Source organism: Typopeltis vanoorti, chromosome 24 (assembly GCF_054136105.1).
Source record: "Typopeltis vanoorti isolate ZY-2024b chromosome 24, IOZ_Tvanoo_1.0, whole genome shotgun sequence".
Lineage (NCBI taxonomy): Eukaryota > Metazoa > Arthropoda > Arachnida > Uropygi > Thelyphonidae > Typopeltis > Typopeltis vanoorti.
Genome location: NC_143572.1, coordinates 8879078 through 8904599, shown reverse-complemented (window position 1 = coordinate 8904599; position 25522 = coordinate 8879078). Strand labels below are relative to the sequence as shown.

The 25522-nt window shown below is 36.0% G+C and overlaps 2 protein-coding genes across 3 annotated transcripts in view; one reads left to right on the top strand and one right to left on the bottom strand.

Moving 5' to 3' along the window:
• The window catches only part of LOC150092916 (SH2B adapter protein 2-like), a 217258-nt gene extending 211265 nt beyond the window's left edge, over window positions 1-5993 (bottom strand). For both annotated transcript variants that reach the window (XM_090414172.1, XM_090414173.1), the window contains exon 1: window positions 5202-5993. In XM_090414172.1, the coding sequence (XP_090270298.1) occupies window positions 5202-5900 (699 nt within the window). In that variant the 5' untranslated portion in view covers window positions 5901-5993. The remainder of the gene's footprint in view (window positions 1-5201) is intronic.
• A 13633-nt stretch (window positions 5994-19626) lies between these two features.
• Septin1 (Septin 1) overlaps window positions 19627-25522 on the top strand; it is a 127657-nt gene continuing 121761 nt past the window's right edge. Inside the window, exon 1 of the mRNA XM_090413919.1 lies at window positions 19627-19841. Coding sequence (XP_090270045.1) covers window positions 19821-19841 — 21 coding nt within the window. The 5' untranslated portion in view covers window positions 19627-19820. The remainder of the gene's footprint in view (window positions 19842-25522) is intronic.

Below are 25522 nucleotides of genomic sequence, written 5' to 3'. Positions count from 1 at the left end.
GTGGTCAGCTCTAATAAAAAATCTACCTCAATCTGAGCTCGGACTGTATGAACGAGAACGAGAACAAGTGACATCATCCAGTATTGTTCAACATCAATAACGTTTTATATCTGCATTCTGTTATTTGAGTTTATAGCCAGATGGTTATGATTTGTATTTATTAATTCTCTTGTTTAAACTTTAAGTTATACTATTTATTCCCTGAAGATGTATATCCTATGATTTACGAAACTTGTTGGGAACTATTATTTCAGTATATTGTATAACTGAATAATAAAAAATGTGGTGTAATTCGAAATATGTCTTTTATATCACCTTTGCCACAAGTTGCAAAGCACATCTGCAAGGAGATGTGCTTTGCATTATTGGGATATGGGATACTGAAGAAAGCAATGGAACTTACGAGGGCTTTTAGATAAGTCCATGCAAAGTCTAAGAGATGGCGCCACCATCTCTCACAATCACATCCTCTAATGACATGATTAGATCTAAAACTCTTGATCCTCACATGCCTTCTTTTACATACTGCCTGAGATAGTTATCTCTCAAGAACTCGAGAAATTCATTTTCCTTATTCTCAAATGCTATCTCTTCATTCCAATCTATACCGCCATAATTAAAATAACCCATAATAATTACCCTTCTTTTGTTCACTAATCCAGGTTGTTTAACATGCCTTCTTCAGTTTTTCACTGATAGCAATCAACTGAATATCATCCCTCAAATCATTCATGATACTATTAATGCACAAATTAAAAGAGTAGCCAAGTACATATTTATTTACTTAACTGCTGATATTTTGCTGGTTTTCTATCCAGCATCTTCAAAGAACAAACAGTTTTTCACACAAACAGCAACAATAAGTTAGTGGGAACAGTTTAAAATTGTAATGGACAACACAACTAAAGTTCAAATTGGGTGCCATTAATTGTTGGAAATAGAGAGGGATTAACGAGTAGTAATTCAATCTTCAAATGGCTATCTCCCAGATTTTTGGTAAATTATCATTGCACCCTCCCTGGAGTCGGAACTCATTGTGGAAGGTTATTTCAACTGACAACATATTTATCATGTTGAATCTTAAAATCTTTAACACTCCCCGCATTCACATGTCCTTGTAATATGTTCCATTCGTCCACAATTCTTCATGTAAAAAATCTACTCCTTACACCTTTCTTCACCACACTCTTAAATATACCAAGAATGGCCTGTGGTTCTTCCCTCTCACCTTCTATTCTTTTTTATAATCCCCTCTGTATTAATCTGATAAATTCTCCTCACTAACAAACATCCTTACCATATCATCTCTTTTTCTCATATCCATTAAACTATGTAAATTACATTCCTTTAACTTCACTCCATAGCAAACATTCCAAGGTCCTGATATTGTCTTAGTCACTCATCTCTAGACTTTCTGCAATATTTCCATCTAAGGGCTGTACTTATGCACAGGAACTCAAGGCTCAGGCTGAGGGCCATGAAAAATTAGGGCCAATTTAAGGTCCACAAACAATGACAGTAAGACCCAGGAGCACTCTAGCACCTTGGGCCCTGCCCACCTCAAGGAAAGATGTAAGTATGGTCCTGACATCAGAATGGAAAATACGTGACCAAATTGAACATAACAGTCAAAGTGTAGTTTGATCAATGCTTTATACAGTGGTACTACCTCCTCCTTATCCATATATGTCAGCATACTCCTTGTAGTGTCAATATGATGTGCATTCTTCGCAACACTTGCAATATGCCTTCTAAACTTCAGTCTAATGTCGACTGATACAGGCATACTTATTGAGGTTTGGGGAATATTTTAAAGTTGCTGCTAATTCCAAAAATATTCTGAATTGTAACAAAGTCTGTGTAGCACTTGTTTTTTCCATCTAATCATGTGTAAAGCAGTGATGTCCAAGACATGGTCTCCCAGCCAGAGATAATGGCCAGTCATTAATTGGCTAGTCTTGGATGCTCTTTCCTATATATTTCTCATCTGTCAAAGTCAGGCTGATTCCCTTAATTAGGGGTTTTAGGCAATCTAATTCCAGAGAAGTAGCAAGCCAGCTCGTCACTCCTCTGCCACATTCCCCCCCACCCCAAGAGGAACTATTTTTGTTTCTGTGTATGCATTGTCATAGAATCAGTTTGACTGTCTTGAGAGATGAAAAACCTGAGTTTCTGGGAGAAAAAACCCTCCACCTCTGTATGAGACTGACTATCTCATCTCTAACTGAAAAGCGCTGATAAAGATTCTTCATGTCATAGACAGGATTTGAATCCAAGTCATTCCAACCAAAGAGCTTCATCAAAACAGAGCTCTAGAGAGGATCATCTTTTATGTAATGAAATTATCTTGCCCTCTTTCCACTCTGAAAATGCTGAAATTTAAATTAACATGTTTATGCCAGGCCATGTCTCATGCCTTATGTCAAATTAGTACATGAGAGACATCTGTATACGAATGTGTTAAGCAAGTAAAATTCTGCAATACCTTTCAGGTACCTCCAGTCCATCTATGTTTATCCTGAAATCAATTCAAAAGAGACAGAACTGTTCATCAATTAGTCCTAAACGCAAGACTGAATACCACACTTCATTTATTTATTTATATCAAACTCATACACACAAGGTTACATGAAGCCTATAATACATAATTGCCATGTGTAGGTATATGACAATACATACATCACAATCCAAGGTGAATAAAATTTAACTTATTCTGAAACAGAAGTGATGATGTTTATAAACTGATAAAGTACACCCATAATTTTTAAAGTGAACTTGAAGAATAAGATTACCATAGTCAAAATCATCCCCATAGCACGGCTGCAATGATGAGACATCCTCTTTACATGGGCAGATCTATGACATGATTCATGAACATTACAAGGCTTTTCAACTTTCTTAACCACCTTACCGGCCATTATGGATCAAATACACATCCTCATACGATTCGTATCCATCATATATTTCAATGTAATATCAATGGTATTACAATTTTAATATGCACTTCGCATCCATGATAACCTTGATGTCTATAAACGACTTGGCCGGTAGCGTGGTTAAAAAGGCTTAGACAGTTCATGTCCACTGACATCAGCTATCTCAGTGTGATGGTGAAAGGTGAATTATTTTGTCTCAAACAAAAGCGGCAGAATTTTATCTCCTGGAAACATGTTTTTCATCATGCAACACATATAAGTGGTTGTAAAAGACATAATACACTGGTCTCATAACTTAATTCCAACCAAATGAACAGACCAGTTAACCATGGTTCTAAATTCTACCACAACAGGTTAGTGACCACACTAATTACTATAGATAAGACTTTAATAATGTAGAGCTTCCCTCTAGAGACCAGAATAACTTTTTCAAGCCACTTGACACCTTCAAATAAGTTGACTGGTAATTTCATAGTGGGTGATTAAAATCTCTGTCATGCAAGCATCCATACCACAATCATATTCAAACTTATAGGCTGGTTTGTGGGGAGTGGTGGTTGTTTTGAATTTACAGCTGAACATTCTTCCATTCAGTTTGTTTTGCAGGAAGAAAATCCTCCACTTCTGCATGAGACTGGCAACCTCACTTTTGGTTGAAAAGGTTCTTATAAAAGGTTTTTCACATCCTAGGCTGAATTTGAAAAGATCATTCCAACCAGAGGGCATCACTAATACTGACTAAGACACTTGGGGTGGGTGAGGGAAATGAAGACATTACCTATACAGTCAAAGATATATGTGCCTTCTGTATATTAGAATGATGTCAAATCTCACAACACTTTTCCAAAATACTATTATCTTTGCATTTAATAACAAGTTATAAATTTAAAAAAAGGATAGATGGACCTCTGCAAAATTGACTTAGTTGTAAATAACAATCTTGTGTATCAATATTTTATGAAGTTATGACAATAGTATCAAAAATGATAATACAATGCACTGTACTGTAAAATCCTTCTGACCACATCTGGATTGTTGTGCTCAGGTCTGGTCACCTGGGTTTCTTGATGATGAGAAAGTGGTGAAGAGGATCCACATATGAGTGGTTTGTGAAATGCTCCCTATGAGAAAGGATTGAGGGTTTGTGGATAGCAAAAGTTGGTTAATAGGTGAAAAAGGGAGGGAGGGATATGATAAAAACATTAAAGTTACTTAAAGGATTTTATAGGACTGATGTAGGAGAAATGTTTCAGCAAGTCATCCCTGAAAATTGGATAAGAGTCTGGTTGGCAAGGGCATGAGGACTCGATTTTTTGCTTGGAGAGTGGTGAATAATGGAATGGGTTGCCTGAGTCAGCTGTGAGTGCTTTGTCTGTTAATAATTTCAAGGAGAGGTATATATTATTATTATTCCTGACACCTCCAAGGAGTCTGAAGACTCATCGCGGGAGAACACCCACAATTGTCTCAACCACTACACCGAACCTCTACTACAAATCATCCCCATCAACGCCATCTACCACCCACCTCCACCACAACTGGTATTCTATGTCTGTAAATTGCGTGTGTTCTGAAGGGCCGATTTGTCTGTATGCGGGATGAAAAACTAGAATTTCCAGGAGAAAAAACCCTGCTACCTCCATATGAGATCGGCTAACTCACCTTCGATTGAAATCGTCCAGATAAAGATATTGTGTTGATGGTGGGTCTCCCATGATGAGCATTAGGACAATGGAAGTGCCTGTGCAATAATAATAATAATTAACAAACAAAACAGGCACCTTCAAAATCTGTACATTCATAGTTTAAACTGGTATCATATTTTGAGACAATGATTTCAATATCTCCCTTCACATTCAATGTAAAAACACAGCTTTTGAAATACAGTTCAAATAAACTCTCCATCCCACCCAAACACACACAAAAACTAATTACAACACCAGGGTAACTACATCTGCCATCAGATATTTACACTTCAAGTAAAAACCACAAAAACTATATTAATAAATTTATGCACTTTCAAAACTCAGTACTGTAATTCATACTTCTGTTAATCAATAAAATATTTTGAAATAACTATATTTTCAAATGCTTGTTTTGTGTGTCATAAGTAACTCCTGTGCAAGGAATGAATAAGGTTTCTCTGTTTCATAAATATTCATTACGCCAGTGAACATCGTGAAGCCTACGGATATACAGACAATTACGGTATGACCCACACACATAATTTAACAATGACAAACATTATACGACCACTAAACTTACTTTAGGAGGAGAATAAAATTCCAGCATGTAGCCACCAGTAGTCTTGACAAGGGTCAACCTACATTTTTCCCATTTTTGTCTCCCATCCAGATTATCCCCAGTTAGATAACTTAAAATACCTTCTTTCACACACTCAACCATAATTTTGACTAGCTTCGTCTTCTCATGTTTATCCCCACGTGCTCGCCTATCATGATGATGGGATAATTCAACCTCGTCAGAATGTTGTTTATGAAAAAGCCCTTTACCTCTCTTCAGACCTTTAAATGAGAGTCTCCGAAAGAAAGGCCTGTGATGTGTCTTTGGCGATTCTATTTCAGCGTCGGAGAGATCACTATAATCTTCGTGGTTAGAAACTAGACCCCGAATGTTTTCTTGGGATGTTTCCTGTGCTTTAGGACGGGTTCTTACATTATCGGCAACCATCTCTTGACTACCATGACCATTTGCAGCATTTGAATTCTCCCTGCTTTCTGTAGATTCTTTTTTCCTTATCTCTAAATCAAAATATTCTACAAACAGATCTACAAATTTTTTGCTAAAGTCATGAGTGAAAATGGACTTGCCAATGTTAGGGTGATCATTTACAAATATACGATAGTTCTGGGCAAAATCCGTGGCCGCTATACGAGCGTGTTTTTCGCAAAACCCAGGCCACAGTGCCTTTTCATCTGTATCTCCGTTGGTAGAAGCAGCCATGCCTTACCCCTTACACTGTACAAATGCATAGCTTTGCTGCACTTTTAAAATATTATTAAAATAATACATGTTTTGCGAACGTTAACACAAGTTACCTACAACATCAAACAACAGCCATGATGCATGCGTCAAGCTCGATGCGTATAGCAGTCAACTTCTACTGCTGACAAGAAAACTTTTAGTTATCGGTATTCAGTACTGCATAGGTTTTTAAATGAGTGAGATTAAATACATTAAATAACAATTTCGATAATAATTATTCATAATTTTCAGTTATATCAGTTCCAAAATTCTTAAAATACGTTTACATCCTAAACCGATATACCTTTGGAAAACAGGGTGCAAATAACATGGAGGAATGAAATGAAATATTATAAATGTATCTATTATTTCATTCATATTGTAAAGACAGTCAGATGAAGGAAGACGAAATAAGTAATCGTAGCGTTTTTTTTTTGTTTTTTTTTTGCGTGAGTTCATTATAACCAGTTACTCGTTTATATCGGCGTAATATATAATGTGAAGCACTTTTAAGCTTAGCCGAACTGACAGCGAAGAGTCTCACATCAATTAAAACTTACGAAAAGCATACATAATCGGTGATATTTTAAACAGCTTACGATAGCATGGTAACATATATAGGAGACAACATTCTTCGAAACCTTTTTTTTTTTGTATGTTTTTGGATGAAACAAGAAAACTTTGGATTTCCAAAAGAACTACACCGACATCGGAATTTGCGAGTTTGTTCAAAATGCGTGATGAATTCTCCTCGAAGCATCCATCAGCAACATACAGAATTAATTTTTAGAATTTGACAGGAGCACGATAGTAGCGTAACTAGATTTTTAAGTAGTTTCCCGCAAAAACTTTCCATAAGCATTAGAAGTTCAGAATTCTTGACAGTCCCTAGAGCCTTTATTTTTAACCTTAGCAATTCTAGGTTTTCTCTTGTAGTAATTGGTACCTCTGCCTCATGACGCCGCTTCCAACTTAGATGTTTGCAAACTCTCACGTACTTTCTACGACTTGACTCCATGGAGGTACATTGGGTTATTAAAAGCGGTTGTTTTGAATCGGACCTAACTTTTGTTTAGTCTCTTTTTGTTAACATTTTGCAATTTATGCATATTTTGGTATGATGCCATGCAGATGGAGGACTTAAAAAATAAAAAAGTGCTATCATAGGATATCTCATCGGAGGCCTATCTGTATTGGAAAAGAAAAAATCTGCATTGTCCAAAATCAAATTTTAATCGACAATTATCAACCAATCAACAGATTAATCTATACTGGTGTAATAATTCATAGAGCTCCTAAAGTCTACAATCCGTAGCCCTAGTTACTTTGGCTGTAAATTTTTAATAATACAATTGGTTAAGAAATAGTACATAATAATAGTAATAATAGTACATGATATACATCGAAGAATCATGCTGTATATTTTTTGAATCCAGTAAGTGCGTATGATGGATACCTGTGAAACGCTTAAGGTCCAAATGCATTATCGTAATTGTAAAGTTTTTTTTTCCTCGCCTATGATACATAGGCGAAAATTTTACAGCTAATAAATTTATTTCACATACTTTTAAGTTTCCTTGCTTAATTTTTCCAAGTATGACAACTTCCGTAAGTTGACATACTTGGCTCTTCCTAAAGCCACTTCGGCTTTACAGCGAATCTATATCTAAGCAATTTCACACATACAGCAACCATTTAGTCAAGAGAGCTATAGTCAAGAAATACATTAACAGAATTATATTTCTAAAAAGATGTAGGACAGTACACAGGTAATTCCAAAGTGCTGAAGAATCAAAGAAGCCATCGTCACTAGAACATCGGATATATATTAGAGCTAAATAATCACTAAAATACAACTTAATATCGAATTTTTTAAATATTAAAATCAATTATCATTATCATTTATTTCTGAAATGTTATCCACTGAATTTTTAGACATCATTTTTACGTATTTCTGTGGATTCCTATAAGACAGTTTTAAACTGAACTTGTAACCCTAGAGAAATTTCATTTATTAGTCAATCGCTCTATGATTCAAGCAATATTGCAGATAACAAGAAGAATAAGCACTAAATTTATCAGGACGTGTCCTCTCACTCAGGAAGAGATCCCAGTTTTAGCCAAAGATCATGAATATGCAGTCTTTTCAAGTACTCCAAGGTACTTATTTATGGGCTTCCCCTCCCCCCTCCATCTTATAGACAGAGGCTTAAGTTCATTTTCTGCTGAGACTGCTGACAAAGTTAGTTTTCAGAGCAAAACTGCAACTTTTTAAGCTAAGTCCATCAGAATTCAAACCGCTAAATTCTCTAAAAAGAATAATAATTTTATTATTACTCTGGCAAACAAATGCAAAACAGTAGTCATATAAGATATTTAGAAAGATTTCCTTAATGATACATGATTTCTCTACTTATCGTCCTCTCTGATCTGATCCGACTTCTAACCAAGTTAATAAAGTCAATATTTCCAGTTGGAATGAAGAATTCAAGAAAAAAACTAAAACTTTTTCTTGCTCATCCCACTAAATAATGTGGCGTTCCCAAGATTCATAAACCAGATAATCCATTGAGACAAGTAGTAGATTATATCGGCTGTGCCAAATATAAAATTTCAAAATATTTATTTACGTTGTTATCTTCATTTACTGGAAAATCTACCTCTCACATAAAGAACTCCCTAGATTTTAGAGCAAAAGTTTATAATCTACTTTTAGAAACCTTCAGATATTTTATGTTGACATGATATTCTATCGCTTTTCACAAACATTCCTTTGGCAGATGCTATTAATTTAATTAAACAAGATTTTCTTTCTGATATCATCAGACGTATTCATTTATTTTGGAAGAAATAATAATCAATAAGCTTTTTTAAATACTTTAATTCTTCTCTGACCAGATGGAGTGTTATAATTTTCTGTTTTTAGAAAATAAACTCATACTAATTGTTGTGCCCATGCAAATTCTCATTATCGTTATATTAAAAGTATTAAAAGACTGTTACATTGTGCTCAAAATATTGGTTCCACTGAACACCTTTTTCAACAAGAATATAATTATAACAATTCTGCATTTATGAAAAATAGCTTTCATGAATCTTTTATTAAGAAAGCCTTTCATAGCTTTTGCTAACCAGTCTCTCGATCTCCTGAATATATCACTCGAATTTTACTCCCTTATATTAAAGTGATTTCTGAACGTGTAGATACTGTATGTGCTAAGGCCTAGGTTCTGGGAGAAACTTTAACTTCTGGGAGTAAACGTTTAATGGAGTGAAACAAGCCTAAGAAAGGATTAAAACAGTATTTTTTTTCTTCCATATGACTGTTTGAAAGAGATTAATAATGTAATTGAGTGTTGATATCCTTGAAATGTCTAATATTGAAATCTCAGTTACAGATACATCGCCAAGGAGTACAATATGAAACGTAACACACACATGCACACAAGGGCAACATAAAACTAAGTGAAACTTGTTGTGAACTATAGACTTGAGTCCTGACTAGGTGGGACGACCTCCATGGACACCTGTTAGCCACTTAGGATGTAAATTGAGATCTCAAAGTATTAGAATTCTTGTAGATAAAATTATACGTTGGTGATACATAACTGTCAATTTTTAGAGAAAGACGTATACTGTTATATTAATTAAAACTTCAATTAACACTTCCTATATTTCTGTAATGTTACATTACCATCTTCATGGAACATAAAATTAATGATATGTGCACATAGGCACTAAGACTGAACAAATATGGCTGAAGACAACTGAAGTCGGTTCTAAAGTCCTAAAAGATACCACCTAGTGGGCTAAATTTGATAGTAGACTTGGCTGTTTGGCTGATGTTCTAAGAATGCAAGCTTACCATATTTGGGGAAGTCTCATGCATCCAAATTTGTTGAGTTTTGGGGAGTTGTTCAGAGCTGAGGCTGATTCTAGGAATAATCGCTCATATTTATACTTGCTGGGGTGTAGTAAGGTAAATTTCTTCCAGCGTATTTTGGGGCCGGTGACTAAAGCGTGGTCAGCAAGTCCTGAATGGCTGTATTAGTGGAAACGGACATAATCCTTATGTTCAGATATCTTATGTTCTGGCTGGTTTTTGTACTGATTTATTCATTTTATGTAGTTATACATCTCCAAGAAAGCGCTTCAAAAATCTGTACTCTTTCTCAACACACACATCCATGACTCCAACACAAATTGCAAATGAATGTGATGTTGTATTGGTTACAGATAATAGATTTTAAAGAGGTTTGGAGAGACTGGAACCTTTCTCCTAACAGGAAAAAGAAATGTGGATGAAAAAGGAAAATTACGCTTACTCAAGATTGTTTAATAGTTAGGAAAAGCAAAATGAATCCAAGATTGTCTGCTGTAGACTTAGAGACTTGGCAGCTAGTGACATTAATGTTTCTAACATTAATATCACTAGTATAACTAGTTTATTAATAACATTAATAAACGCCCAGCTAAAAAGATATTCTTGAGTTATTTTACATAGGTCCATGGTTACTCTTGGCTGTTGATGGTATGATGAAAAGTGGTCAATACATAATAATATTGGACAAAGGAGTGGTCCCAGAGATCCAGAAAGATAAAGGTCTCTCTTCCAACAGAATCTCGCACCACGGCACACTTCAAAAAAGAGTTCCTCAAAAATGTCAATATTCAATGGCTTCAGTGACCAGGTAACCCTCCTGACATTAACCCAAAGGAATATTTGTGGGCCATTAGTGAAAAAGAGAATTGGAAATTTAAATTGTGATACAAAGGATAACCTAATACGAGTACAATCCATTACAAAGTATGGTTTTGAGATGCGTAAATAAGAAAAAATGTGTTCTACATTGATAGAATCCATACTTAAACGAATTTATGAACTGATAGTAGCATATATAAATTATAAAAAAAAAAAAAAAAAATCAGCTAACGCCTTTTTATTCCCGTATACGGGAGTAGGCGAGGCCATTTAGCCCTATCTAACTTTTGGAGACTGAGTGGCCAGTTCAATCTCCACTGGTACCCAATCAGAGACAGATGGCCCAAGGCTATCACTAATTAAGCGGTACGCAGTGAAGAGAGACGGCTCAAATGTGCCGCCATCTCGTGGTCCCTAACCCTAACACAATATATTTAATGTCTGAAATAATGTGGGTTCTACGGTCGATTTTCTTGAGTTTACAGGACGAAAAACCCGAGTTTCCCGGAGGAAAAACCTGCTTGCCCGTGCCAGAGATCGACTAACTCGGGAACCGGTCGAAAAAAAGGCTTAGAAAAATTTCCTCTAGTCGTCGACTAGACTCGAAACCAAGACTTCCTTCGTGCGGCCAAGCGCTGTGGGTGTGCAAACGCCACATCCACTGAGCTACACAGACACTTGGGTTACACCACTAGTAACTTTCCTCTTGTGGAGTATAGCACCTCCATAGACAACTCGCTGACACCTATCATATAGCCAATCTCCGACCCAGGGAACTAATTTACTGTTCAACCGTTCCAATTTAATTACCAGCTTGTCCTGTAGCAATTTATCAAACGCCTTCGCAAAATCTAAATATACCATTGTATATGCGACACCCTTGTGCAGCGCTTTTGTCATTTTATTTTAGATTGCTAAAACACGATCTTCCTTCAGTATATCCATGATGCTCACCAAAGCGTATTTTTCTTAAGAAATTTATTTGTCGAATTTGTTTCGGCAGCGAGTGATAGAAGTGTGATGAGAGTGAGAAGAGTGCTAGTGGTGAAATGTAAGACGAAATGAGTGATATTTCGAATGGCTTAGTTAGTATTGCAAGCAGTATGAGTGATATGAATAACGTTGTGGAAAATGAGGAGAATGAGTGAGCAAACGTAATTGAAAAGATAGTACACTTTGGTGTACTTCTTCACAGAAAAAAAGGGTAAAATTGAGTGATTGGAGTAATTCCTGGAGGTTTGTATGACACAAAAGCAAAAGACAGGAGAGAAAGCAGAGTATGAAAGAGAGAAAGCGTGAAAATAAGTTGCATGGAGATTCATCGATATGAGGATTCCTAGAGGAGAGTGTCAAAAAATCGCGTTTTCTTGGAGCTAAGATAAAGGATGACAGTGATGTTTTAAGCATGTAGAGAGTTAAAGTCAATGAGATGCTTATTTGGGCTGGTAGAAATGATTTACCAGATCACAAGTGTGGCATGCAGGAAGATCTCAAAGAGATAATAATGAGGAAGGCAAGAGATTTGGACTTGTTATGAACTTAGAAAAAAAACAAAGAATGGTATTTGGTGAGAAGAACATGAAACAAAAGATACAAGTGGATGGAATAGATATAGAAAATGTAGAACAATTCACATATTTGGGAAGTAAAATGATGTATGATTTGGACTGTAAAAAGAAACAAAGATCAGGATTGCAAAGAGAAGAACAAATCTGAAGGCCATGGATAACATCTGGAAAAGTAAAGTGATCAGCCTGCAAACAAAACTAAGAGTACTGGAAACATACATCTTCAGCTGTGTACTGTATGGGTCTGAAACGTGGGTAATAAATAAGAAATCAAGAAAAAGAATTTCACATTTGAAAGATCTTGTTACAGGAAGATTCTAAGAATAGGATGGGTACAGAAAATCACCATCGAAGAGCTCTATCAGGAGGAACAACCAAAACAGATCTAATGCAGAAGATTATAAAACGGAAGTTGCAATTATTTGGACACATCTGTAGAATGAGTGAGGACCGGAGGATAAAGACATTTATGTTTGGTATTTTGGATGGTTTAAACAGAAGAGGTAGACCATACAGAGAATGGATAGACGATATAAAAGACTGGTGTGGAATAGGTGAACAAAAACTGCGACACTGTGCACTGGACAAAAAAAGGTGGAAGAAGATAGTGAATCAGGCATCGCACATCAACGGGCAGTGAGCCCGTGGTTTGTGATGATGATTATGATGATGAAGTGTGGTATGTGGAAAGACCTGAAAGAGATAACAATGCATGTGAAAAAGAAAAGAGAGAAAGTAAAAGTTGTGAGACTTTGACCTCTCTATGATAGAGGTAAGCTGAGACTGAGAGCTATAATCGCAAATGAGTCAGTGCGCAGATTGTACAGCAAGAATGGTTTGTTGATTTATGGAGTAGGTTTGATGGAAGGAAGAATTTATATAAGATGGGTGCTTCTATCTGAATGGAACTGCTGTTAGGAATCTTGAAAATGTGTTGTTCAGTGAGAGTTTGGCCCAGTCAAAGTAGAAGTTAATAAGTGAAAGAGTGAACATGAGATGCAAAATGCACGACTACAGATTAACTGTAGTCTGCTTAATAACACAATGTATAAAGGAGGCTTTGGGATGCAGAGGATATTGGAGTTTATGTATACTAATTGCAGAAGCAATCAAAATAAGGGTGAAAAGTTTTTGTCTGGCCAAAAGTTACAGGCAGTAATGAAAACACGTAGTTGACTGAGGATGATATGGTCGTAGAAATAAAAGACCAGGGATATAGTGTCTTCAGAAAAAAAACTGGAACCGGACTGGGGTACGGATTTTGCTAATGATAGCAGAGGAATTAAAGCTAGACTTGAAATATATCATGGAGACAGGGATTCTGATGTTTGTTCAGGTGAGGCCATCAGGTGAACTGGTGCGAGACTGTGGCTAACACAGCTATATATGTAATTTGCTGCTGCCATAATCAAGGGGTGCTTCTATACCAGCTGATGATTCGTCCAATAATCACTTAGCCTCTCCAGTCTCGAGGTATACCTTCAATACTAATATTCTCAAAATGCAACGTGTGGAAAACAAATGTTTAAGAATGATTCTAAACCTTCCATGGTTTGTCAGAAACAATCAACTTCATCGAGACCCAAATATCCCTTATATCTATTCTTTCCTACAATCTCTAGCAACAAAGTTCTTCCTAATGAAGTCTAATCACCGCAATGCACTTTTTCAGGAAGCTGTAAATTATGATGAAATTGGTCTATTCAAACACAAAAGACCAACAGCCATATTAATTTCCTGTAACGATGCATAATCTCCATGCCCCTTCAAGGCGAGCAAACAGCTCATAAATTTTTCCCTCACTGTAACTCTATCAGATAGCAGGAAATATAAAAGCATTAGCTTCACCCTTTGAATCAGTACCGTTAACCGTTATTCGTAATCCAGGGGGTATACGGGAAAATATATATCATGCACTCGCAAATTTGCATGATGGGTAGAGATGGTGTAATTATTATTTGGGGATTTCGACTATGGAGACATAGATGGGGAAGGGGAATGCTAATGGTCACAAATAGGGAAGGAATTGGAATTTATGAAGGTGCTGAGAAATAATTATCTGAGGAACATATAATGGAGACAACAGTTTCCAGAGTGATAGATTGAATCGCTGAAATTGACAACTCAACGACAGTAGCTATGCTACCTCTGCTTAGGGAAAGTGAACATGCAGTCTTGACCTGAGAGATTAGCAGACATGCGGAATTTTTTGTTAAGAAGGATATATATGTGATAATCAGGGCCTGTCCGAGAGTATCTGATGCCTCTAGGCAAAGAAAATTTAGGTGCCCCTATACATTTTCTCTATACTCACACAAGCACACGTACACCAACACATGTGGATGTTTATAAAAAAATATTATGAACATTAAAAAATTTATTAATCAAAACCAATACATTTGTATACATATCATCAGCGAGCACCCGGACGGCTTGACGTATTTCAGTTTTTTATTATTAATCAAGGTTTTACTAATTTTTTTTGAAGGTTGTAAATTTCCCCCTAACTATGTAGCAAAATCTGGCACCCAGAAGTCTTAGCGCCCGTAGGTGATTGGCGAGGGTTGCCTAATGATAAAACTGGCCTTGGTGATATTACAAAACAGATGAGCATGATACCTGAAGTGTCACTATTCAGCAGAGCAATGGCATAAAAATTTGGAGGGAAGAGCTGTACGTTCATGAGAGGTAGTCAATGATTGTTTGAAGAAAGCTGTATCTGAATGTGTACCTAGAATCAATAGGATAAATCTCGTTTGAGATAGATGTATTAATAGCTTCATTAAGCAGGAGTTTCATATAATGAAAAGTTGTGGAGAGATTATAAAGAAAAACTGCTGAAATAGAGCGCCAAAATGCTTCACTTCGGCGATAAAGATAGAAGTGGATATTGAATCCAACATTATTTCAAAGCCGAGTAGAGAAACTGCAAGAGTTTCTCTCTTTTGGGTCTGCCTACTGACTGATGAGATCTCAAAAAAAGTTCGAAACCGGTCTTGGTAGTGATATCCCATAATGTATAACATCATACATCTCCTAAGAGATGTGCTTTACATTATGGGAAAATACTAAGGATAGGGATCAGATCATCTACCCACGTTTACTATGAGTTTCCACTTTCATGAAAGGTTTGCTTGGATCCGCCGAAACGTTTATGGTTTCTATCTATATTTGGCACGAAACTCTCCGTTTTTCTGAAGCTCTTGTTGTTTCTCTATTCGGATTTGAAATAATGTTGGATTCAATATTCCACTTATATTTGAATAAAGAAAAAGGCTATCAGTATGCAAAAGAGCAGTATAAAGCACAGACAAGAATGGATATCTGCATGATTAAGTTTGATAAGGCTAACTATGTATTAAAAATAGCTGGTGAGAACAAAAAACCTTAAGGTGTTCTTTCAGTATGGGACAAGTAAAAGGAGGAATGTCTGTGGAAGGATAACTTTAAAAAGGTGCTGATGGTGGGGAGGTAACAGAACCAATCCAAATAGTTGAATTACTGAGTGAGCATTTTGCAGGTGTTTACTCTCTATTTGGTGACATTGACTGATAGGAGAAATGGAGGTTCTTGAAATAATAAAGACCTCAAGATGTTTATTATAATCATAGGATTGAATGGCATATCAGCCCGAGGATTACGAGAATTAACTGACCAATCTTTAATTTAAGCGTCATTACTTGGAAGGTGTGAATGGAACGGAAAGAGAGCTAAATAGTCCCATTACACAAAGGAGGTTCCAAGACAGAAGTGGCAAATTATAGGTCAATAAGCATATCAGGAGTGATAGTTTAGGTATCGGAGAAATTAGTGAAAAACAGAATTTATCAATCGGTGTATAGGAATATTAGGAACAACATGGATTTGCAATTTGCTTATTATTACTATTACGTGACACCTACAGAGAGTCAAAGGCTCATCGAATGAAGAACCTACTCTACAACTCTCTGTCTCCACCAGCAATTACCACGAACCGTAACTACACCCACGCCATCTACCTTATTATGAGACTTGCATAACGGAAATGACTTAGGAATGAATATGAATCTGATGGTTTGGATTAGGGGTTGGCTGGTGGACAGATATCAAAAACTGGTTTATGTAGGGGGTTGACTCCAGTTGAAGGCAAGTGACCACATTGGGCTCCAGGACTCAGTACTTGATCCTCCGTTTAGTTATTATAGCGATGATGTAGGAAATTATTTAACAGGAAATATTCTTTTGTTTGGTGACAATGGGGAGTGCAATAGTAAATAAAGGAAATGCAGAGATTCTGCAAGAAGACTTAAATAGATTAGCATTGTGGGCTATGATAAATGGTTACTAGTTTAATGTATCAAAGTGCAAAGTGATGCAGTTTGGGAAGAGAACAGATGCTGTGTGCTATAGTGACAGAACTGAACCGCTGAAAACTGATGAGGCCAGCGACATATGTTTGATTGTAGACAGGGAGTTAAAGTTTAGAGGGCATATTGGGAAAATAACCAAAACAGCACATCAGATTACATGGTTGTTGGAGATCACAACAAGTAGGGATAGAGGTTATTCATCCTCTATACAAGTCTTTAATAAGACAACATCTGGACTTCCAGATTCCGTGTGGATGCAGAAGTGGTTGAGAGCACCCAGATGCGAATGACAAAGATTGTGACAGGTCTATGGAATGCTTCATATGAGAATGGATTGACGGTCTGTGATTTTCAAAAATTATCCGATAGGCAAAAAGAGGAAACATGATAGAAGTAATTAAGTTATTAAATGGGTTTTATAGGAGGATTGCCACTGAACATTTTTTTTATATTTTTTTATTTTTATTTTTTAATACCTAGCAAGAAGAGAGAGGACAAGAAGTCATCAGTAAAAATTGTGTTAGAGTTGGTTAGCAAGGGTGTTATGCATGGCCCCCACAAGGGTAGGGCTGAGAGGGCTCTAGCCTGGGGGCCCGTCTTGTTGGGTCGGCCGGTTAAGTGAGACTAACAAAAGACAAAAAGAAAATTTATAAAATAAGAATGAATATGTGCCGAAAGAGACTACTAGATTTTGCAATAGTTTCCAACCCATTATCCATCTTTTCTGACTTACAGTTACGCTTCTGAACTTCCCATTTGAAAGAATTTACTTTAATTTTCGTTTTTCGTTCCACCTGTCTCGCTTTCTATGCACGCCGTTGTTTCAATGCCGGCGCTGCCCCGATGTTACCAGCACACTACCCTACCATTGCGAATGCTACGGATGCTGAGAAAATTTTATTTTATTCATAAAAGAGAAAGCTTTATTTGATAGTTTTAGTTGGCTAAGTTGATCTCAAGAAACTGAAAATATTCTACAAAATTCTTTATTTGAGAAGAATTTGTCTTATTTGAATTAAAATTTCACTAGTTAGTAAGTAAAAGAAAATATAAAGCTTTTTTAGTTATGATTTTTTTTGTATGAAACAAACTTTTTTTCCTCTAGATCATACAAATTTGAGATATTAAAAATATTTAAATAAATTACTCTCAAGCAAGCAAAGATGTTCTAGTTAAAATAAATAAAATCCCAATGTCTGAATCAATTCCTGAGCTCAGAATAGGAAACGTATATCCGAGAGAGATAATCGAAAGCATCACGAGGTCGTCAATTTATAACCGAATTTTTAAAATCTGAAAATGAAAAGGACATAGTTCCCAGTGCTGATCATAGTGAAGGTGGTGATAATGTTTGTGACATTGAAATCCAAACAGAATATCAGTGTCAAATCGAAACTCATAAAGCAGTCGAAAGTCAAGCGACTGTTACATGTGAACCTCTTGAAACGGAAGAAAAGGCTGCAAGTGAAAAACCTGCAGGAGGAGTGACTATGGAAGAATATGATACAGTTGATGCTTCAGTTGCAGGCCCTGTTGAAAAATCTGATATAAAATATGATGACCCTAGTATTTGGCTTAGAGTAATCTCAAACAACATGCGGTAAGAGACACAACGAACTATCAGCTTTCAAGAATTCCAAAAGATTTATAAGGAATTGCCAAGAGATCTTAATGGTATGAAATTTCAAGATTCTTTGCTCTATATGAAAACGAAAGATGAAAGAACCAGATTACATTTTCCAAGAGAATGGTTAACATTGTGTGTATCGAAAGACAATCTTTATTGTCTACCATGTCGTATTTTTTGCGACTCTAATAACAAAAACTTAAGCAGTTTAGCCCAATAAGGATTTTCGCCCAGAAATAAGCATTGGAAAAAGTTGTATGGTATGTTGTCTCTTCACGAAAATAGTGCCGAACACAGAAAACAGTATCTGGCTTGGAAATCCTTTTTGCAGTCATTGAAAGAACATGGAATCGATAAAGACTTACAACTACAAATTCAATATGAAACCAATAAGTGGAGAACACTTCTGCAATGAATTGTAGGTGTAACATTATTTTTATCATCCAGAAGTTTAGTATTTCAAGGAGAGAACACGAAGATTGGAGTTGTTCATAATGGGAATTCTTAGGTATATTAGATGTAGCCAAGAACGACTTAATCTCCTAGCAATTCTGTGCATCGAAAATGATTTGGCTAAGCTTTTGTGTTATCATTTAAACTAATTGATCCTAAACCCTGTAGAGTAATGTGTTGTCCTTAACCGGAGCGACAGGTAGGGGGCCTGCCAAAAATCCTGGCTTGGGGGTACGCTTCGGGCTGTGGGGGCCCTGGTGTAATGACTAGGATTTTTGCTTGGAAAGTGGTGAATGGATGGAGTATGTTGTCAAAGTAGTTGTGGGTGTTCGTCAGTGAATGAGTTTGAAAAATATGATAGACATTGTGTGAATAATAGATCTCTCACGATGAGTCTTCTGAATCTATGGGGATACCTGTATAATAATAATAATATTTCCAATGGTGGATCTTGAGCAATGGATAAATGGATAAGGCAATGAGTGTGGTGATGTGGTTTAGTATATGAGTGTGGTGATGAATAAAAGAGTGTGAAATACTTTTTTCTTTCTTTCTTTCATATAGAGATGTGACTGCCTGAAACATATTGGTCAAGAAATTGCGTGCTTGGTGGAGTTATTTTGAGAAGGTGTAAAACGGATCTCCCACATGTGTCTCACTGCTCCATTGTAGATCCTGAATAATAATAATGATAACTTTTACTCTTGAGAGACACGTGACATTATAATTAGGAATTATAGGCACGTTAACAAATATTAAAATTTAATATTAAAAGTAAACAAATTTGCAAATATTAAAATATTCTTGTGCTAACATGTCTATAATTCCTAATAATGATAACTGTATATGGAAATACATACAAGACGAGATGTGAGCGTTTAAAGATACAGTTAATTGTTCTTGATTAATATAGTTTTCAAAATTAGGATGAATGAAATTCTATTACTTTTATATAAAAATGCCATTTTATTATAATCGTGTTCCTGGATACGATTTTTTTTTTTTTTTTTAATATTAATTGTGGGAAGTGTTACTGTTAAAATTTTAGGAACTTTGGCAATTTCGCTGGGTTGACATTTAAGTAATGGCGGTTTGTTAGAACGTTGTTCCTTTGCAGCAATCTGTTATCTTTGTTGTTACATCAAAATTGTAAATCTTTAGTCGAACATATTGTGATCAAGGGCTTATTCAGAAGCGACAATGACTGCAGAGCCCAGACAAGTAAGTTATATTTATTTATGTTCATGTTTGACACTAGCTGACGAAAATTAGGATTTCTAAATAAATACATTTAAGTAATGTTTTTCTTTATTTTGGAAATCCAGTAAAAATAAAATTTGGTTTTAACTATCGTCTGTTTTAATTGAAAATGTGCTTTTCCTACCCAACCCATTGTATATATAGACAATTTTTAATCTGATTAAATGGTGGAATTAATAATGGACCTTAAATCTTATACATGTGTCCACATGTGATATAATAGCAAGTTACTAAACACATAATTCGAGATTTAGCTTTATTATTTTCTTCTAAACATCATAAACCTGAACCCCCTATCGTTGATTAGTGTGACGTTGCATAATCATTTAAAGAAAAGAAGAAAAAAAACTTTTTCACTAGCGTTGGAAACCACAGTAACTAGTATACAATATCAATAACACATCACCATGATCTCATTCATTGCCCTGTCCCCATCACTCTTATTACACTTTCGGCTGGTGTTTTTTTCAAATAACCATCCAGAAAGGTTTGTTCACCAATGTTGCCAGATTGGATAATTGTTAAACAATTTAAAAATTCTACTATGAACGTTAAATATAAAGTGTTTTTCAGGCCTCCAATAAGCAGTGTGGTGGTTTCACCCTGGGCAATGAAATTCATCTGCCACCAAAATTGTTTGTATATATCTGTCATATTATTATTATTATTATTACACAAGCTCATTCAGTGAACAATTCATACCTGCCTAAATATGTATCATATCTTTAAAAACATTCAATGATAGTTCAGAATGTCGACTAGTTCTCCATTCCATGAGGAGAACCTGGACAGAAGGAAAGAAGGTATAAAGAAGGAATTGCAAGGCAGGTGATTTATAATAGATTTAGGAATGAGCTTTAGGAAATCCCATGGATGTAAGAACGTCTTACTATAATAAATTTAGTTTAATCCTTTATCCAAGTGTGAGCAAATACAGTTTGCGTCTGAAAGTATCTTCAGGACTGGGGTAAGGTGGTACAGTGGTCTCTTCAGTGGGAGCAAACTGTGTTTGCTCACACTTGGATAAAGGATTAAACTAAATTTATTATAGTCTAACCAAGTGAAAAATAAACTTTCAACATCTTTCTCTAAATCCAGAGTAATTTAATAAAAAGGTGACACACCGTTTGGCAACTCCTATAGGTAGAGATGACCTTGCTAATGCTTCTTCCTGGTATCTCCACTTGGGCCTGGCTCCCACTGAAAAGACCCTCAATAAAGGTCAACTAGTCTGGATAGGGGCCCTTCCTTAATGCACAACATTATACATATCCGCAAGGAGATGTGTTTTGCATTATGGGAGATACTGAGATAGGAGTGATGTTAGCTTGCTCCACCTTTGCAACAAGTTGCCCGATGTTGTACCACCTTACTCCAGTCCTGAAGATACTTTCAGGCACAAACTGTGTTTGCTCACACTTGGATAAAGGATTAAACTAAATTTATTATAGTCTAACCAAGTTGAAAATAAACTTTCAACATCAAGAACGTCTTGCTGTTATTCCAGTAGCAACAGGAATGAGTCATAAGCTAAGTTCTTGGGACTTATCTTTGACAGAAAACTTACATTCCTTGCACACAATTGTCAACTAAGAGAAAAGTGAAAGAGTATCACATATGCTTTGCACCCCATCCTCTGTTGAAATGGAGTGTGGGGTTGATCTTCATTGCTTTGTTTTTATTGTGCTCTTATATGTTCAAAGCTGGATTATGGGTCTCAAGCCTGGTTCTGCAAGTCAGAGTTGTCTGCAATGGTTGGATCCCACCATCATCAGGGTATTGGATAGCTGCTGGTGCCTTTTTTGCACATTGCCTACTCAGAGTCTTTATGTTGAAGCAAATGGGCCAGTTGTCTTTTAACTGCAGAAACAGTTGTCTTTTAACTATGTCCTAAAAATAGTCTCAGAGCATGGTATATGTGGCCAGTATCTTTTCTCTGCATTATGAAGCTCAGTATCATATATCAGACTGCAGTATGTCCTTTAGGTATGCATGTTAAAGAAATACCAATGTTGATGACATTACTTACATGAAATATAACAGCATTTCTCCATGGCAGGCTTACACTCCATCCTGAACCCGCTCACTTTGTTAACTACAGAAGTCTCATACTCTATCTGTGTCTACCTCCAGTTGTTTGATGCACACAAATGCCTGCTAATTTCTTGCCCATCTATACTGATGGTTCAAGATCTGAGTCCTCTGTGGCACCGTGCTCCCTGACATTGCTGTATCCAACCAGATCCCACTTGATTGCAGTAATTATAATTGCAGAATTGCATGCACTTGTATTCAGCTTGCACTTGTGCATATAAAAGAACACTGCTAATAAAAGTGTATGATTTTTACAGACTCATTGAGTTCTTTACAGCCATTCCTTCTCCTCTCCTGTGTATAATCCACATCCTGTGCTCTGTGTTTTATAACTGTTATACGAAATGACCTTAATTTTGATATTCATTTGTGCTGAATTTCTCAGTTGCATTGGAATTATGGGAAATGAGACTGCAGCTATATCAGCTTATGCTTCTTCGACGTAATCTTTGACTGTCCCGTGTACAGACTATAAGCCATTTATAAGATCAAAGCTTATTACTCATTTGCAGGAAGCATTGACAAATAAATTACACGAGATTAATTAAGCACTAGAAGTCTAGTCGGTGTAGGAGCAGAGGAAGTTGATTTCAATAGGTTCCATATAGGTTAAAGAGTCATCTTTCACATTCTTATTTATTAAGGGCAGGACCCACCTATGTGTGAAAAATGCAACATGTCTGACTATTTGTCATATTCTGGTGGAGTGCCAGCACTTCACATTAGGGGAATGAACTAGAAACTGTTTGGTTTCTAGATCAGAGTATGTTGCCAAAGAACTTTAGATTTCTGCCTTTCTATAAAAAAAAAAAAAAATCACCAGGAATATATCTTTCTGTATTAATAAAATTTCCATGCATTTCAAGGCTTGTAAAATAACACTTGCTTTATCACTTATTCATTGTAATAAGCAACATCTTTTTTTTATAATGTTCTCATTTTATTTGAGAAAGATTATATATATATATATATATATATATATATATATATATATATATATATATATTTTTTTTTTTCTAAATTAACTGACTTAAACCCGAGAATTATAACACAATGACATTTATTTGAAAAAAAACGCAACATGTTTCGTCAAAAATGACTTCTTCAGGCGATAAGAACATAGAAAGATAATAAAAGACACTTAAATTAACATTGACACACTCTAAAGCTATACAATTATAAAGCCATAATATTCGACTGTAAATTACAGTTATTATGAGCTTGAACTACAGTCCGAGTTAAAGTTCTATTGTTGTACACCTGTGCGTGTGTGGAATCACGCGATCTCCAGTATCTAATAGTAGAGTTGAAAGAGTCTGCCAAATTATAGCTAAGATTATTATTCAAATGAAAAGGGTCTAAGGTGATTTCCTTTGACTCGACAATGCGGCGCTCTATTTCATCATGGCTGATGTGTAGGTTTGAAGTCAATGTCCAATTTATTTCATGTTGGTGGCCTTCGTTGTTCGTGTTTATTGAAAGCAGGACATGGCCCGACAGAGCAGTTGCTCTGGTTCTCTTATAAGCAATGTCTCTCTGATGCTCTTCGAGACGTAGTAAGATAGATTTCTCTGTCTGCCCATAGTAAGGCTTTCCGCATTCACAAGTGACCTTGTATACACCTGGGAATTGTAGAAGGTTGTGAGGGTGTTTATGGTTGTTGAAGCGTGATATTATTTTTGGCAGAGTCGAGAAGCACGTTTTTATGTTAAACTTCTTTAGAATTCTGCTCAGCTTTTTGGATAGTGTGCTGATATATGGCAAGACGATATGACCTTTGGAGTCGTCCTGTGTCTCTACGTTGTTACGTTGACGGTGGGATAATTGGTTGTTAATACTTTTTAGAGAGTAGCCATTGTTTTTAAAGGTCCATTTAAGATGTTGTAGTTCCTTTTTCAGTTCTTCTTCATCTGACAGTACAGATCTTGCACGATTCGCTAGAGTTGATATAATACCCAACTTTTGCGCTGGATGGTGATGGGAGGACGCATGCAAATATCTGTCTGTGTGTGTTGGCTTTCTAAAAATAGAGACTTTAATTGATTCAGGCGTCTTGGTGAGTTTAACATCTAGGAAGCAGATGGAACTATTTTCTTCAATCTCCATAGTGAATTTTATATCTTGATGGCGGTTGTTTAAGTGGTCGAGAAACTTGTTAAGATTCTCAGTGCCATGCTCCCATATGAGGAATATATCGTCCACATATCTAAGCCAAATTTTTGGTTTTAAAGTAAAAGAGGAGATCGCCTTTTCTTCAAAGTCCTCGAAAAAAATGTTGGCTAACACAGGAGAGAGAGGGCTTCCCATAGCTAATCCTTTGACCTGTTTGTATAGTTTACCTTCGAATTCAAAATAGCCAGAGTTTACACAGTGAGATAACAGAGAGAACATTTTATTTGAAATCTTGTTTTTTAAAATATGGAGAACGTCCTGTGTCGGAACGTTGGTAAAGAGTGCTACCACGTCAAAGCTCACTATGATATCAGAAGATTTTAGTTTTAGGTCCTTTATTTTAGAGACAAAATCTGTTGAGTTTTTAATATAAGAAGATTTTCCCGCATAAGCTTTTAACGATGATGCCAAATATTTGGATAACCTGATTCCACACACGCACAGGTGTACAACAATAGAACTTTAACTCGGACTGTAGTTCAAGCTCATAATAACTGTAATTTACAGTCGAATATTATGGCTTTAGAGTGTGTCAATGTTAATTTAAGTGTCTTTTATTATCTTTCTATGTTCTTATCGCCTGAAGAAGTCATTTTTGACGAAACATGTTGCGTTTTTTTTTTCAAATAAATGTCATTGTGTTATAATTCTCGGGTTTAAGTCAGTTAATTTAGAAAAATGAACATATCCCAACCCCGAGTTAATAGTACGTTTCATATATATATATCATATAGATATATATATGATATCTGACCCATATACAAAAGATTGCAATTCCTAAGCTATCAGTGTCATGTGTGGGCATGAGGATAGAAGAAAGGAGGAATATGTTCACTTAGTTTTAACAGCTGAAGGTTGTATTTTCTGGGAAAGGAAGAGTGAGGAAAAGTGTTTCAAAGAACAAAAGTTGATGGAATGCAAGTGGTGGCAGAAAAGTGGTTTGGCAAGTTTCAAGCTGGAATGTAAATGGATATTGATATTAGCAGCAGCTTTTGTTCTTATGATTTTGGAGACATGATAGTGGCTAATTAAGGTAGAAACTGAACATCTGTGGGAGAGGGATTAAAGTGGATCTGTGAGAGAGAGAGAGATCATTAATTAGCTAGCTTGTCCTCTTCTGGATACATTAACATCAAGTAATCTTAGAGAGGATTTTGATGCACCACCCCAAATACATGAGCAGTATTCCATGGTTGGGTGGATTTTGGATTAGTATAGAGTTATCAGTAAAGGTGAGAGGTACTCTTATGTGGAAAAATTGTTTTTTTTGGCTGGTGCAGAAGCTGTGGTCGAGATGTGTTTGAGCCAGGAAAGGTTGGAAGTGTGTTCAGTCCAAGCAGGATAATATGATTGAAGTATTATTGAAAGTTAAGAAT